General features: G+C 52.6%; 2 protein-coding genes across 19 annotated transcripts; one reads left to right on the top strand and one right to left on the bottom strand.

The window, feature by feature from the left end:
* Positions 1 to 2,025: 2,025 nt before the first annotated feature.
* LOC100270666 (3-ketoacyl-CoA synthase 6) lies at positions 2,026 to 4,433 on the bottom strand. Its single transcript, XM_044514797.1, has 2 exons — positions 3,443 to 4,433; positions 2,026 to 3,294 (listed from the first exon to the last, which is right to left on the bottom strand). The coding sequence occupies exons 1-2, from the start codon at positions 4,157 to 4,159 to the stop codon at positions 2,521 to 2,523; spliced, it is 1,491 nt and encodes a 496-aa protein (XP_044370732.1). The 5' UTR covers positions 4,160 to 4,433; the 3' UTR covers positions 2,026 to 2,520.
* Positions 4,434 to 5,098: 665 nt separating this feature from the next.
* Positions 5,099 to 8,895, top strand: LOC123092941 (uncharacterized). Of its 18 annotated transcripts, none has more exons than XR_006444963.1 (8): positions 5,121 to 5,515; positions 5,604 to 5,854; positions 6,076 to 6,175; positions 6,373 to 6,677; positions 6,781 to 7,650; positions 7,971 to 8,040; positions 8,158 to 8,377; positions 8,479 to 8,895. XR_006444963.1 is itself a non-coding variant. In XM_044514798.1 (5 exons), exons 1-3 carry the CDS (start codon positions 5,248 to 5,250, stop codon positions 6,433 to 6,435), a joined length of 582 nt encoding a protein of 193 aa, XP_044370733.1. In that variant the 5' UTR covers positions 5,210 to 5,247; the 3' UTR covers positions 6,436 to 6,677; positions 6,781 to 8,377; positions 8,479 to 8,895. The 18 variants fall into 18 exon arrangements, 1 of the variants encoding a protein (XP_044370733.1); XR_006444962.1 differs by having other exon boundaries at positions 6,781 to 7,671; positions 7,978 to 8,040; XR_006444955.1 differs by having other exon boundaries at positions 5,122 to 5,515; positions 6,781 to 7,374; positions 7,469 to 7,671; positions 7,945 to 8,377.
* Positions 8,896 to 12,468: the final 3,573 nt, after the last annotated feature.

Below are 12,468 nucleotides of genomic sequence, written 5' to 3'. Positions count from 1 at the left end.
CGGGGTGGGCGAGGCGGCCGGGGCGGGCGCGGCGGCGGCGGGGCCCTCCATGGCCGGAGAAGGAGGCCGGGAGGAGGAGCAATTGGCTCCCGCGCTAGCGAGGAGCGAGCGAGCGAGTGCGGGTCGAGGGGGGGGGGGTGATTTTCCTCTCGACCCCTACTTCTACGGATTGCAAACTGGTTTGAGGGTTGGACCTCTAATTTTTTTTACGGGTTTGAGTGTTTAGAGGTTCTAGTCTACTGCGTTTTTTTCACGAAAACTGTAAAAAAACAGTTATTTTTAGGGGTTTGAGGGTTTGAGGGCTCTACTAGTAATGCTCTTAGAGGCCGGGGATGCAATGTATAGAGGCAACCTTTATACATCTGGAGGCAGCCTTAGAGGCAGCAAATGCACACATTGTGGATGCCCTAATCGATTTCGCCAAGTATACATTAAAATACACGCTATTATTATCTTCCCATCGTCCACCCCATCGACACTGGAATATCAAACCCTGAAGACAAAAGATGGCAACGAAAGCAGAGACTGTAGCCCGGCCCAGTGGATGGATCTCATCTCTAGACGCCTGGCTAACAGCATAGGAGCGCAACGGCAAGGAGACCTTTTCGTACTAAGAGCAAGGACCAAACAAACAAAGTGCCGGGGCGAGATCAGTCGTACTCGTACGTGTCTGAAGTCTGAGAGGAAGTCTGAACCGATAACAGATGGAGCAATAAATTCCATCCGCTAGCTTAGCGTTGGGGGGCCCTGAGCCAGAGGCGAGCCCTGTTCCCACTTCCACGGCGGCACCGGCCCGGCCTCCCCCACAGCACAGCAAAAGCGACGCCAACGACGACGATCGCGTCGCCATTAACTCGGCGGCCCCTTCCGCGGCAGCAGGCGAAAGCGTGGCAGCCCAAAAGGCCAGGCTCGGCTCGGCGCAACCAACACCCACCCGGCGCAAGCCAACGCATTTAACGCCTCCCAACCGCGACCACAGCCCAGACCGAGCTGTGCCCCCCCGTCCGACGCGACGCCGTCCCGAACAAACACCCGTTTCCGTCGCGTCACGCGCACCCCCTTCCCACCGCGACGGCCATTCATCATCCGCGCCTGCGAGCGCGAGCGCGAGGCGGCGCCGTTGGCCGTGCTCGCCGGCCGGCACCTACCTACCCCTCGTCCTGCCTAATCGATCGAGCTGTCAATGGCTCACGTAGACGTAGACGTAGACAGACATGCGTAGTGGGGCGAGCTCGTGGCCGGCCATGGCATACTTCCAGCCGTATCATCATCAGCTGATTGCCGCCATAAATACAGAGCCTGCCCCGTCCGTGTTCCTTTTTCTTTGCGTGCTCCACCAGGCAGCGGTAGAACTGAAACACTAATTGGCTCCCAAAACTCCGAAGCCTCCCTTCTCCTATTCGACGGAAGTGTCTGTTCACGCAAAGTTGTCGGCCCTGCAACTCAACTGCATTTACTGCTAATTACGGAGTACTCCTCCTTTAAACAAAGCAGTTGTACTACTCGTGCAAAGGAGCCAGCCGGCCGGGAAAATAGTAGTACATCTCAAAGAAATCCCTATGAAGAGGCTCCGAGGAGGGAGGCACGTATACGCGATTTCCAAGTCAGAGTCGGCATTTGTTTGAGCAAATCCATTTCCAAGTCAGAGTAAGCTAAAATACAGAGCTAGGCGTCAGCAGGTTCTTCCAATCAAAATTACTTCTGACCGGCATCATGATGAACTGACCAATTGGTTTTATCCTCGCGTATTTGGTCCGCCTAGTTCGCAATAGCTGATTGCCTCTTATAGTAACTTTGTGGCGGTTTCTTTAATGGAAATTGAGGAGGAGCCTCGTTAATGAAAAAAAAGAGAGTTAGCGAGCTCATTGTGTAGATGTATTTTTGTTATTTTGGTAATTGTCTTATATGGATCATGAGTTTTGTTCAAATTAAACTGTATGATAGATCATGAATTCATGAGTAGCTCGTGATTCCACTTGCATAGTATTTGCAGAGAAGTATAATACCATTCAAACAATATGCATAAGAACTGAAACCTCTAGTGACACGACACCAAACAATATATTCTGACAATTACATCATCTAACCTGTAAGCAGTACCGAGTAGTACATGCATGTAATGCAAGAAGAAGTCATGCATGAAGAAGATTTACACAACTGAAAGGAATTTGATTGACAAGCCCTCAGTGCCAATGTAAGTATCCCTTTCACTGCAGTGGAAATCCGTGACACAAACAATTTAACAACCACCCCCACGTTAGCGTCGTCCAATATAAATATATGGGTAGCCGATTAATCTCCGTGTGAATGACCCCCTCCTTGTGTGACGCATCCCACGAATATCCATGTAATTTAATTTAAAATAGAAAAAAGAAGAAGGAAAAGAAGAAAGAGCAAAGGAGAGAGAGATTGGTTTAATTTGGTCGGGACCCCCACAGAGCTCCAGGTTTTGGGGGGCACGTACGTGCAGATGCAGGGTACGGCCGGCGGCGGAGAGCTGAGCTCGTCGTCGATGACGCCTCACAGCTTGACGACCTCCGGGATGTGGACGGGGTAGCGCTGGATGCAGTCGTCCCAGGGCCCGTCAGTGGGCGTCTTGACGGTGCGGAGGCACTTCCAGACGGCGCTGTTGCACTTGAAGCCGCTGCCGAAGCCGATCTGCCACACGCGGTCGCCCTTGCGCATGCGGCCCTTGGCCTCGATGTAGGCGAGCTCGTACCACAGCGAGCTGCTGGACGTGTTGCCGAACCGGTGCAGCGTCATGCGCGACGCCTCCACGTGCCGCGGCGACAGCTCCAGGTTCTTATGCAGCTCGTCGATGACGGCGCGCCCGCCGGCGTGGATGCAGAAGTGCTCGAACGCCAGCTTGAAGTCCGGGATGTAGGGCTTCCACTTGTTGTTGATCACCTTGCGCCCGACGAGGCGGAAGAAGAAGAGCAGCTGCTCCGACATGGGCAGCACCAGCGGGCCCATGGTGGTGATGTTGGACTTGAGCGCCTCGCCGGCGATGGCCATGAGCTCCTTGGAGAGCGAGATGCCCGAGTGCCCCTCGTCGTCCTCCTCCTCGTACACACACCGGTACGCGCGGTCGTCCGCGCCCTTGTGCGTGCGCACCACGTGCACCAGCCTGTACTTGGCGCGCCGCGCCTCCCGCCGCCGGTTGGACAGCAGGATCGCCGCCGCGCCCATCCGGAACAGGCAGTTGGGCAGCAGCATGTCCCGCCGGCTCCCGTGGTAGAAGTTGGGCGTGATGATCTCCGTCGAGATCACCAGAGCGTTCGAGTTGGGATGCACCTGTTCGATCAGATAATCAGATCCATATCTATGCCGCTAGCTAGCTGGTGATCGAATTAGTTGCGAAGAAGAGTGAAGAGTGCAGTGGCAGTGGGTACCGATATTAGGTATGCCAAATACCAAAATAATTAAGGATGGGTTTACTAACCTGGAGCATGTCGCGCGCGAGGTCGATGGAGATGAGCCCGGCGCTGCATCCCATGCCGGAGAGGTTGAAGCTGCGGATGTTGCTGCGGAGCTTGTACTTGTTGATGATCATGGCGGAGAGCGAGGGCGTCGGGGAGAAGAGGCTGCAGTTGACGACGAGGATGTCGATGTCCTTGGGCTTGAGGCCCGTGCGGCGGACGAGGTCGTCGATGGCGTTGAAGATGACGAGCTGCGCCTCGGCGCGGGACGCCTCCATGCTGGGGTTGGGCGGGATGTAGTGGTTGGCCGGTGGGAGGCAGGTCTCCTCCCCGAGGCCGGAGCGCTCGAGGATGCGTGTCTGGAAGCGCAGGCTCTTGTCGTTGTTGGAGATGAGCTTGATGTGCTCCATGAAGGTGGTGAAGGGCACCCGGAAGCTGGGGGAGGGCTTGTAGCAGCAGTAGTCGACGAGGAAGACGGGCCTGGGGCGCGACATGAAGTAGACGGTGGCGACGAAGACGACGAGGAAGGCGGAGCAGAGGATGTGCACGAGGTCGAGGTCGAGGGAGCGCCAGAGCGTGAGCAGCTCGCCGGGGCCGAGGCGCGCCAGCTCGATCGCCGTGGCCGCCATGACCGGCACCAGCAGCAGCGTCAGGAAGTGGTTCACCAGGTACTGGTACCCCAGCTTCACGTACTTGAGCTTCACCGACCCGGCGAAGCCGCTCCCCAGCGCGCTCGGCATGACCGGTCCGTCGATCGGTGCTGCTACTTAGGCCTCTAGCCCGGCCCGCGCCCGCACGTCACGGCTCGCTCCCTGGCCTTCCGTCCCGCCGTGCACCACTGGCAGAGCTGCCTGCCTGCCTGTTTCTGCGGCGCACCGCTGGGCTGGGGTTGGTGCTACGCGCACGTACACGTCTCCTGGTGCTGGCTGGGTGTGGGGTTGGAGATGCCGGGCGGAGCGGTTGCGGTTGCGGACTTGCGGTTGCAGAGGAGGTGGTGGCATGGTGGGGTTTTAATAGAGTGGCGGGGCGGAGGGAAGGACCGGGGCAGATGGGTAGTTTAAATGAGGAGACTGGCTACCGCCACCAACCGGAGCGCGAGTTCGGCTTGGATGGATGGCCACTGGGGGCGCCTGCTTGCTCGCACTCACACACGGGCACGGGACCTTGTGCTGCGTGCGACTACAGTCTTCGTCCTGGGCCGGGATCGCTTTCTGCAGCCTCCGCGCCGTTTCCATCGGCCTTCTGCTCGGTAGAGTGACGGTTAACGCCAATGCTTCAACGCGGATCGTTTCGTTTTACGAGGCCCCTGAAATTTTACTGTTATTGTTAGAACATCTACAACCGGACATTTCAAACCCGCCTCATACGTCTGGACGGACCGTCCGGTCACTGTCCGATCTTGATTTTTTGATCCAGATGGGCCCCTCAAACGACCGGTCTGACCGGCACCCTTCATATCCAGCCCAAATATGGGGCGGATATAGGGGAAACCCGCCGGTTTGACAAACGCCGCGGTGTGAACGCCGCGTGGCGAAGCTCTGGCTCACCGCCCAAGGCCATAGCCGGCTATTTAAGCCGGCCGGCGCCACCAGCCCTAGCACATCTGCATCCGGATGGTGAAAAAGAAAATAAGGAGTGCCCGCGGACGTTTGAGGGCCCGGATTTGTAAAGTCCGGATGTAGATGTTCTTAGATGGACGTGGAGTAATTGGTCCCGAGCACACATGTGCCCGATATCTCCTCCGTTCGCTAATGCATGTGGATGTGGGCCAATAGTTTATACGGTGCGTTAAGGGCAGCTCGTAAAAGCGGACTGCAGTGAAATACGTATGCGTCAGAGGCGGTTCGTGGGCCGGGCTAGCAGCGTGGGCGGACGGGTTTCTGGGCGGCCGTCGACCGCCGACGAGGTGAGCCGTGGATCAGGTTCTCGATTTCCGTCTGCTCCGTGGCTCAGAAAAGTCGCTGCTCCACGCATTGAATGCAAGGTGTGTCTGTTCTTCCCCAACGCGGCCGTCATTTTGGAGATTCAGAGGCAAGGAGGGGAGAGAGTGGAAGAACAGGCGACCGACAGGATGGATTTCCTCATGCAATCAGGAGGTATGTCGATCCGATGCTACTAATCGACCTTGTGTGTTTTCCAGTGTCGAGTTCTAGCGGTTAAGCTTTTGTGATTTGTCTCTCCCAGATCCAATCGGATTGAGGAGGTTGGGGGAGAGTCTAGTGCTGGAAGGGTTGCCGGCACATGGCGCCAGGCGGACAGTGGTCAAGTTGACGCTGCAGGAGGCCACGGGCGTGAGCGCCAAAGGGCGGATCTGCGGCGTGGCTGAAGCGGCGGCAGTGGCAAGGGGCAGCGGCAGTGACAAGGGGCAGCCCGCCTCTGACTTCCGAGCTGTCGACGGGGAAGATGAATCCTCAGGCTCCTCGTTGGAACAAGAGGTCAGTGATAACATTAAACTTAGCAATCAAACGAAAATTTTCATTAGTATAATATTTCCATGCTTCGTAAGGTCATATAGTTTGGTTGAATTTCCGGGTGTCCATGGTGCGAGACGAATTGGTGTGCAAAGTGAAAACTGTCTGTTCTCAATTGAAGTTAAATTCAGCATTGCTATAAAGATTTACAGTACTCTAATTTCATGCTTTCTAATGTCATGCAGTTTGGTTGAATTTCTGCTGGGAGTACTCTGTGACATGAATTAGCGTGCAAACTCACTGTTCTGAATTGAAATAAATTCAACATTGCTATGAAGATTTACGGTACTATATTTTCATGCTTTGTAAGGTCATACAGTTTGGTTGAATTTCTGCTGGGAGCACTCAATGGTTTGATAGGAATTAGTGTGCAAACTGTCTGTTTTGAACAGTTAATTTCATCTCTCAGTTCAGTAGTTTCATGTGCAGCTTGATATTCAGTGGGTTAAATTGTTTGACACAATAATTGAAACTGCTTTTAGGTTGAGGATTGGAGCTTCTGCCCCAAGCTTGACACCTTGCTCACCCCGCGTAAGCGCTTTTGAGAAGGCAGTTAGGGTCTTCGTAGAAAACCCAACTGAAGATGAGCCGTGGCTTGTAATTTGGCGGTGGTAATCTGGTTCGCGGACCAGGAAATTCACTCTCTGTTAGGTGGATGGCTTGAATCATTCACTGCAGGCCGGTGGCTCCCCGACTGCGGTATCCAAATCCATTTCCAGTCAGCGGGGTGCTGCAGCGCACATGACTCCATTCCAGCGATGGAGTTCCTAATGCAGCCAATTAGAAGGTAAGATGAATCCATGGATTTGTCAAGCTAGCTGACTTGCTAAACTGTTGTTGAGATTTATGTTCTGATTTGGGTCTCCTTGCGCGTTCTGTTGGCTTGTCAGGTATCCTATTGTGGAGGAGGTGAGTGAGAGTGAGCAGGAGATGAATCTGCCAGCAAACAGGGCGGTGGCGACTTTCCCGATAGTGGATGAACCGTCGGCGGCCTATCCACGCAGATGTGTGAGTTACAGACTGCCGTGTTGGGAAGACGGAAGAGCCCGTCGCAGCAATCTGAACTATCAACTGGTAAGATGAACCTGCAGGCGCTGTGATGGTCTAAAAGGTGCGCGCGTGTAAGCTTAGATTGGATCTGAATTTATTGAGAATGCTTGAATGAAATTGTAGTAGAATGCATAGATCTATCGATGCAGTGACATTCATTCGGTAGCATGAGAAATTGTCTACATGGCACTTTTAGAGCATGTTTGTATTAATAATTGACACACTGTACTAGTTGAAATTAGCTCATGATTGAGCAATTCTGAAGAAAAAGAAGTACATGCCGTTCGGACAATTTGTCAGTTTGAAAAACCATAACCAGAGTGTGATCTTAGCTGGCGTCCTGGTACACGATGAGACCGTGTAGAGTTTTGAGTGGTTTTTTACTGAATTCCTGAGGATTATGGGACCTGTAGCACCAAGGACAATCCTAACAGGTATGTTGATTAAGGACATTTCTTAAAAAGAGTACTTGAAGATGGTGCTGGTAGTATGATGATATGATTGTTTCTTGTTTTTGTTCATGTGCAGACCAGAATCGAGCTGCAGTTAACAGTGTGATGCTTGTTGGTGTGCCGATGGCTGGGGCACAAGAGAACTACTTATCCAGATCGTGGCGATGTGCCAAATCAGCCTTGGAAGCCGACGAAGTGCAAAAATTGTGGTGTGGTGGGGCACCAAAGGAATAATTTTACGAAAGCAATGGACCTGAGGTTAGCTGGTGACGTGTGGTGGTGAGTGAAAAATGCCAAACGATTTCAGCAAGTTTGAATGGTCAAAGTGTGACTTGTTTTCTGCATTCGTGATGTGTTTGTGCAACTGAGCACCTGCCCTGCGTGCAGGCATGCTTTATGTCTTGAGTTGTAATACAAATGTATTCAGTGATGCATTAGTGGGTGCTGTGAAGTATCTAGGGTTGAAAAAAAATCCTTTTTCAGTTGGGTTTATGGAAGGTGAACTGCTTAATTAGATGAAACCATGCAAGTGGATTGACTTTTTATAATCAGTTGTTGTTTTGTATGCTTGAGGGAAGTCTACAGCCGGGCAGATGGATATAGTCGTCAGTGCGGGCGACGACGGCTCTATGGTGACCTTGCATGCAGGTATGTTGTCAATCATTTGTTGATGTTTCAGTAATAAGTGTGTTGTTCTCGCGTTGAACCCCTTGCAAAAAAAAAGTCATGACACAAGGGTTGCCCTGTTTGGAAAACGCTGTTAAGTACTCCCTCCGTTCCTAAATATAAGTCTTTTAGAGATTTCACTATGGACTACATACGAAGCAAAATAAGTGAACCTACACTCTAAAATATGTCTATATACATCCGTATGTAGTTTGTAGTGGAATCTCTAAAAAGACTTACAATTAGGAACGGAGGGAGTAGGTAGCAGCAGATGATGCAGAGGGGCACTGTCGAGCAAGCGTCAAATGTGGCAATGCAGGTATGACCTGAGTTCGAGTATAGATTTTCTTTGCTGTTGAGTGCAGATTGCAGAAGGAAGCATTTCCATTGTCGCCTGATGTTCTATTTTGTTGTGCGCAGAGTGAGGATGCAATAAAGTATTGGACTGACGCTTCAGAAGGCGTGACACTTTCCACTGGACTAGGCGCCGGAATATGATCCAGTCAACCTGGCGACTGTTGATGTTGTTGGGGAGGGCTAAGGTGATTATGATCCAGTAATGAATCGTGGAGATGAGTCGAACAAATTGTTTGGTGTCGGCGATGGATCCGTCATCCGTTGCTGGAAATGGGTGCGTTATTCCGACGAGGAGTACGCAGAAGTGAGCAATTCTGAACCAAAACGACGGCGGCTCGTTTAGGGAAGAACTAGGATCAGTTTGCTGGCGTTGCGTCGGGTAATGATGTCATTACCCGCCTAGTGCTAGTGGTGTGATGTAATCCATGTACAAGTTTGTTGTGCTGTCATAGTTAATTAAGATCCATAATCGTCATATCACATTTGTCTTGCGGCCGTGTTCGTTGGCGATCATGCAAAGTAATGTGACGGCTTGGACGGCCTTCTATGGAACAGAATCGACAAGTAATCGGCCCATGACGTTTGGTTCCATTAAGTCCGTCAAAGAAATAGACGGAGACGTTGCATTAATGGTGGGCCTATGTGGGCCATAATTCTTAAAAGAAATGAAATACAAGTTACTATACCCCACGCAATACGCTCGGGAAAGGGAATCTCGGAGTGAGGCAACGAGCGGGATATCGAGCACATGTGCGCTCGAGCTCAGAATATGACTTTCGTTCTTAGATGCGCATTATTAGTCGTATAAACTCTGTTTGTAACCTTTATTAGTCGCACGGCGGGGTAGTACTTACATGGCCTGCATGCCTGGTATCCTTTTGAGCTGCAGACAGTTGAGCTCCAATCACTTGCTTGGGCATGATATACTCCTAATTAAATAGGACGGGAAAGTGACCGGAAAAACAGTACACCGGCGCAGGCAGGCGCACGGTCATGCTTACATCTGAATAATCGCGCTGGTTAACCAACCTAAGGATATAAACCGGATATATGCAATTTACAACTCATGCTGTCATGTTGCTGCTGCTGCCGTATCCTGTATCTGATGATCAAACCCAGAGACTCGCAAGGGTGGTTAGTTCAACAGATGTACCAACGGCTGGCCGAGGTGAGCTAAGCACACGTTGTCCAGCAAGAGTCACATCCAACTCCAAATTCTGAATGTGACGTCGAAACTCCTGCATTCCCCCTTTTCACATCGTTCAGGATCAGAGGCCGGAGGCGCGGCAGTGCATCGTTCCTGGTAATTTTCCCTTTGACGACTTTGGCCGGGCACACGTACAATAATTGGACTGACGAATCGGCTCCCTCGCTTGCACCCGCGACTTGTTACCGAGTCGAGCTCGCCACACACAATGACACCTGTACCGGGCCACATGTGCAAATTACTCCTCTGTTGGTACCTTCTGCTTGTACAATTAAAGCACTCCTGCAGCAGGGTCGCTGCCCTGTCATAAAGCTCCTGCAGGAGCCGCTCTGCAACAACTGAAACGGTACCTCCATTTCATTTTTCTCCCATTCGTCTGGAGAAAATCGGTTTTCTTTGGGTTTGGAGATTAGGAGACGCGACGACGGTGGCCTGTTTTGGAAGAAAGCGCGCCAGTTTCTGGTGGAGGCTAAATCGCTGTCTTCTGGTAATGGTAGTGGTAGGCCGTAGGCACCAGCATTTTACGCTCGGTACGGCCTCCATTGAGCAATCAATTCAGTGGCCGTGGATGTAGTGCCAGTGTAGGCCATCACATTACACCTGCGACCTCAATTGATGATTGAGAGGACAAACTCTGACGGTACACTGGCACAGCAGCAGCGCCAGCTGGACTGGATTGGATTGGTTTGGATTGGATGCTGCCCGATCTTTGAACGGCAATTGCCCGGTATGGCAGTGCTACTCTGATGCCGTATTTTCTCGCGACCGGAAGCAGTGAATGTAGTTCAGACCTGAGGCCCGAGATCGCGCCGTGGTGGCAGGTGAGAGGTGACTGAAGGAGGAGAGATAACTGCAAGCGGGCACCCGACGATCCCAGAGAGGAGAGCAGTAAAGCCTCGACGCGAAATCTGTTTCGCACATCCGCCACATATGCAGTGACCTAAGCCGATCCAATTTAAAGCCCCCCTGCCACCGGCGCAGCTGCCGCGCAGGCTGTACACAAGTGGTGAGTGAAAGTAAAGGAGTCATCTCCCAATCTCCCGGAATCGAAAGGACCGTGTCGAAAACATTTTTTGTCTCGAGGGAAATGCGCCGTGGTCCTTCGCGTATTACGTGCAACGGCGTTACACATCTGCGTGCGAGGATCGAGCCAATGAACGCCAGGAAAATCGATCAGGAAGGGCGTGTTTGGCGGCCGTTCCAGCCGAGCCTGGCTCATCGGAGATTGGTTGAGCAAACGCAGTCTCTAAACCAACATCTGCATATTGTTTAGTTGTCCGCATCTTGTTCTCTCTCATTAGGGCAATTTTGGCATAGCATTTGGTTACCTGCATTGACTCGGCTCACGCAACTACACGGTGTTTGGTTGTATACGTGGGATATGATTAAAAGCTAACATTTAGGGTTTGTTTGGGACTGCTCTGCTTCATCAAAATCAGTTTCGCTCCACCAAATCCACTTTGGAGCAGTTTCATACAGAAGTTATAGCACTACCGAAGAGAATGTTTGGCTTGCATGCAGCTCCAACTTCAAGAGTGGGAAATTGGTGGAAAGGATCTATTTGATTGGTTGAGGGAGAAGGAAACGAAGGGGTATCCACTTACTGGTGGCAGTGGTGGGTAATTTCCTCCTAACTCCAGCTTCTAGAGTTTTTTGGAGCACCCCCTCAAAAGCTTCATAAAAATCTGGGAGTTGTACTCCAGATTCTACTTTTTTTGTGGAGCGGCATATCGTGGAATTACCCCGTTTGGCTTGTATTTTCCAGAGCGGAGCTGAATTTAAAGGAGCAGAGCAGTCCCAAACAGGCTCTTACACTTAGCACACACATTGTGTATCACGATTGCGGCGCCGCGTCCGACACGATAAGCACGGAGTCTCAGGCGAGCGTTCTTGCCGACAATGCGGCGGACTAGTTGCTAGCCTCACCGCAGAGAAAAACCATGCGGAGGACGCTGAGGTAAAAGACGGGGGAGCAGAAATGCAGTGTGTGTCGGACCATGGTGACTGCGGTGGAAGGTGGAAGGTGGTCGTGGCGTCGCGTCCAACACAACGAGCACGGAGTCTCGGGCGAGCGTTCCTGTCGGCGTCGCGGCCGCAGAGAAAGTCTGTGTGGAGGAGCGTTGAGGCAGAGGACAGGGAAGGAGAAATGTAGTCTGTGTCGGACCATGGCGATTGCTGTGGACGGTGGTCGTGGCGCCGTGTCCGACAGGATGTGCACGGAGTCGTGCGCGAGCGACCCCCTAGGCGGTGCGGCAAACTAGTTGCTAGCCTCGTCGTCGCAGAGAAAGCCTACACAGAGACAATGGACAGAGGAGAAATGGCGAGTTGCTCAGTGCTCCAAACCAGTTTGCGGAGGAGTGACGACTTGCTCCAGGCCGACACCCCGGGGAGCATGGCAGCACAGGCATCATCGCTGTCGTCGACGACGCCGCGTCGTACCGCGCCTCCAGTGCCTGCGACCGCGCCATCCACCATCGCCACGCGCGTAGCCGCGCCATGCAGGCAAAGAAAGAAGCCGGCTGTAGGGATGTCGACGAGGTGGTGGCCAACACGTTTCCGCATGCCGCCATCATCGAGGAGAAATAGACATGGGAGGTCGCCGCCGCTTGGGTCCCAGAAAGGCCACCGTCGGTGACCTGTCTGGTTCTTCTTTATCTCAGACGATCCTGGGCACCCGTGTGAGCTCCACGGAAGCACCCTTCCCCTCCAGTTGAAGCACCCTCTTTGCCACTCCGATGAACGGCGCAGCCGGACATAGGGAAGATACGGAGGAAGAATATGCCTCCCGGACTCCTGACAATCCGGTTAGCGGGCTGCCGGACATGGGGAACACAAAGGGATCCGTC

The sequence above is a fragment of the Triticum aestivum genome, chromosome 4B, assembly GCF_018294505.1.
Source record: "Triticum aestivum cultivar Chinese Spring chromosome 4B, IWGSC CS RefSeq v2.1, whole genome shotgun sequence".
In the NCBI taxonomy this organism is placed as follows: domain Eukaryota; kingdom Viridiplantae; phylum Streptophyta; class Magnoliopsida; order Poales; family Poaceae; genus Triticum; species Triticum aestivum.
The sequence above is the reverse complement of the archived record's forward strand: the minus strand, read 5'-3'. Positions and strand labels throughout refer to the sequence as shown.

What these genes read in the sequence shown, in the direction of transcription:
- LOC100270666 (XM_044514797.1), bottom strand. Translation starts at nt 4,159, where the DNA reads ATGCCGAGCGCGCTGGGGAGCGGCTTCGCCGGGTCGGTGAAGCTCAAG. An exon ending in TCGCGCGCGACATGCTCCAG is followed by an intron (nt 3,295 to 3,442) that starts GTTAGTAAACCC and finishes CTGATCGAACAG; the next exon opens with GTGCATCCCAACTCGAACGC.
- LOC123092941 (XM_044514798.1), top strand. Translation starts at nt 5,248, where the DNA reads ATGCGTCAGAGGCGGTTCGTGGGCCGGGCTAGCAGCGTGGGCGGACGG. An exon ending in TTTCCTCATGCAATCAGGAG is followed by an intron (nt 5,516 to 5,603) that starts GTATGTCGATCC and finishes TGTCTCTCCCAG; the next exon opens with ATCCAATCGGATTGAGGAGG. An exon ending in GCTCCTCGTTGGAACAAGAG is followed by an intron (nt 5,855 to 6,372) that starts GTCAGTGATAAC and finishes AACTGCTTTTAG; the next exon opens with GTTGAGGATTGGAGCTTCTG.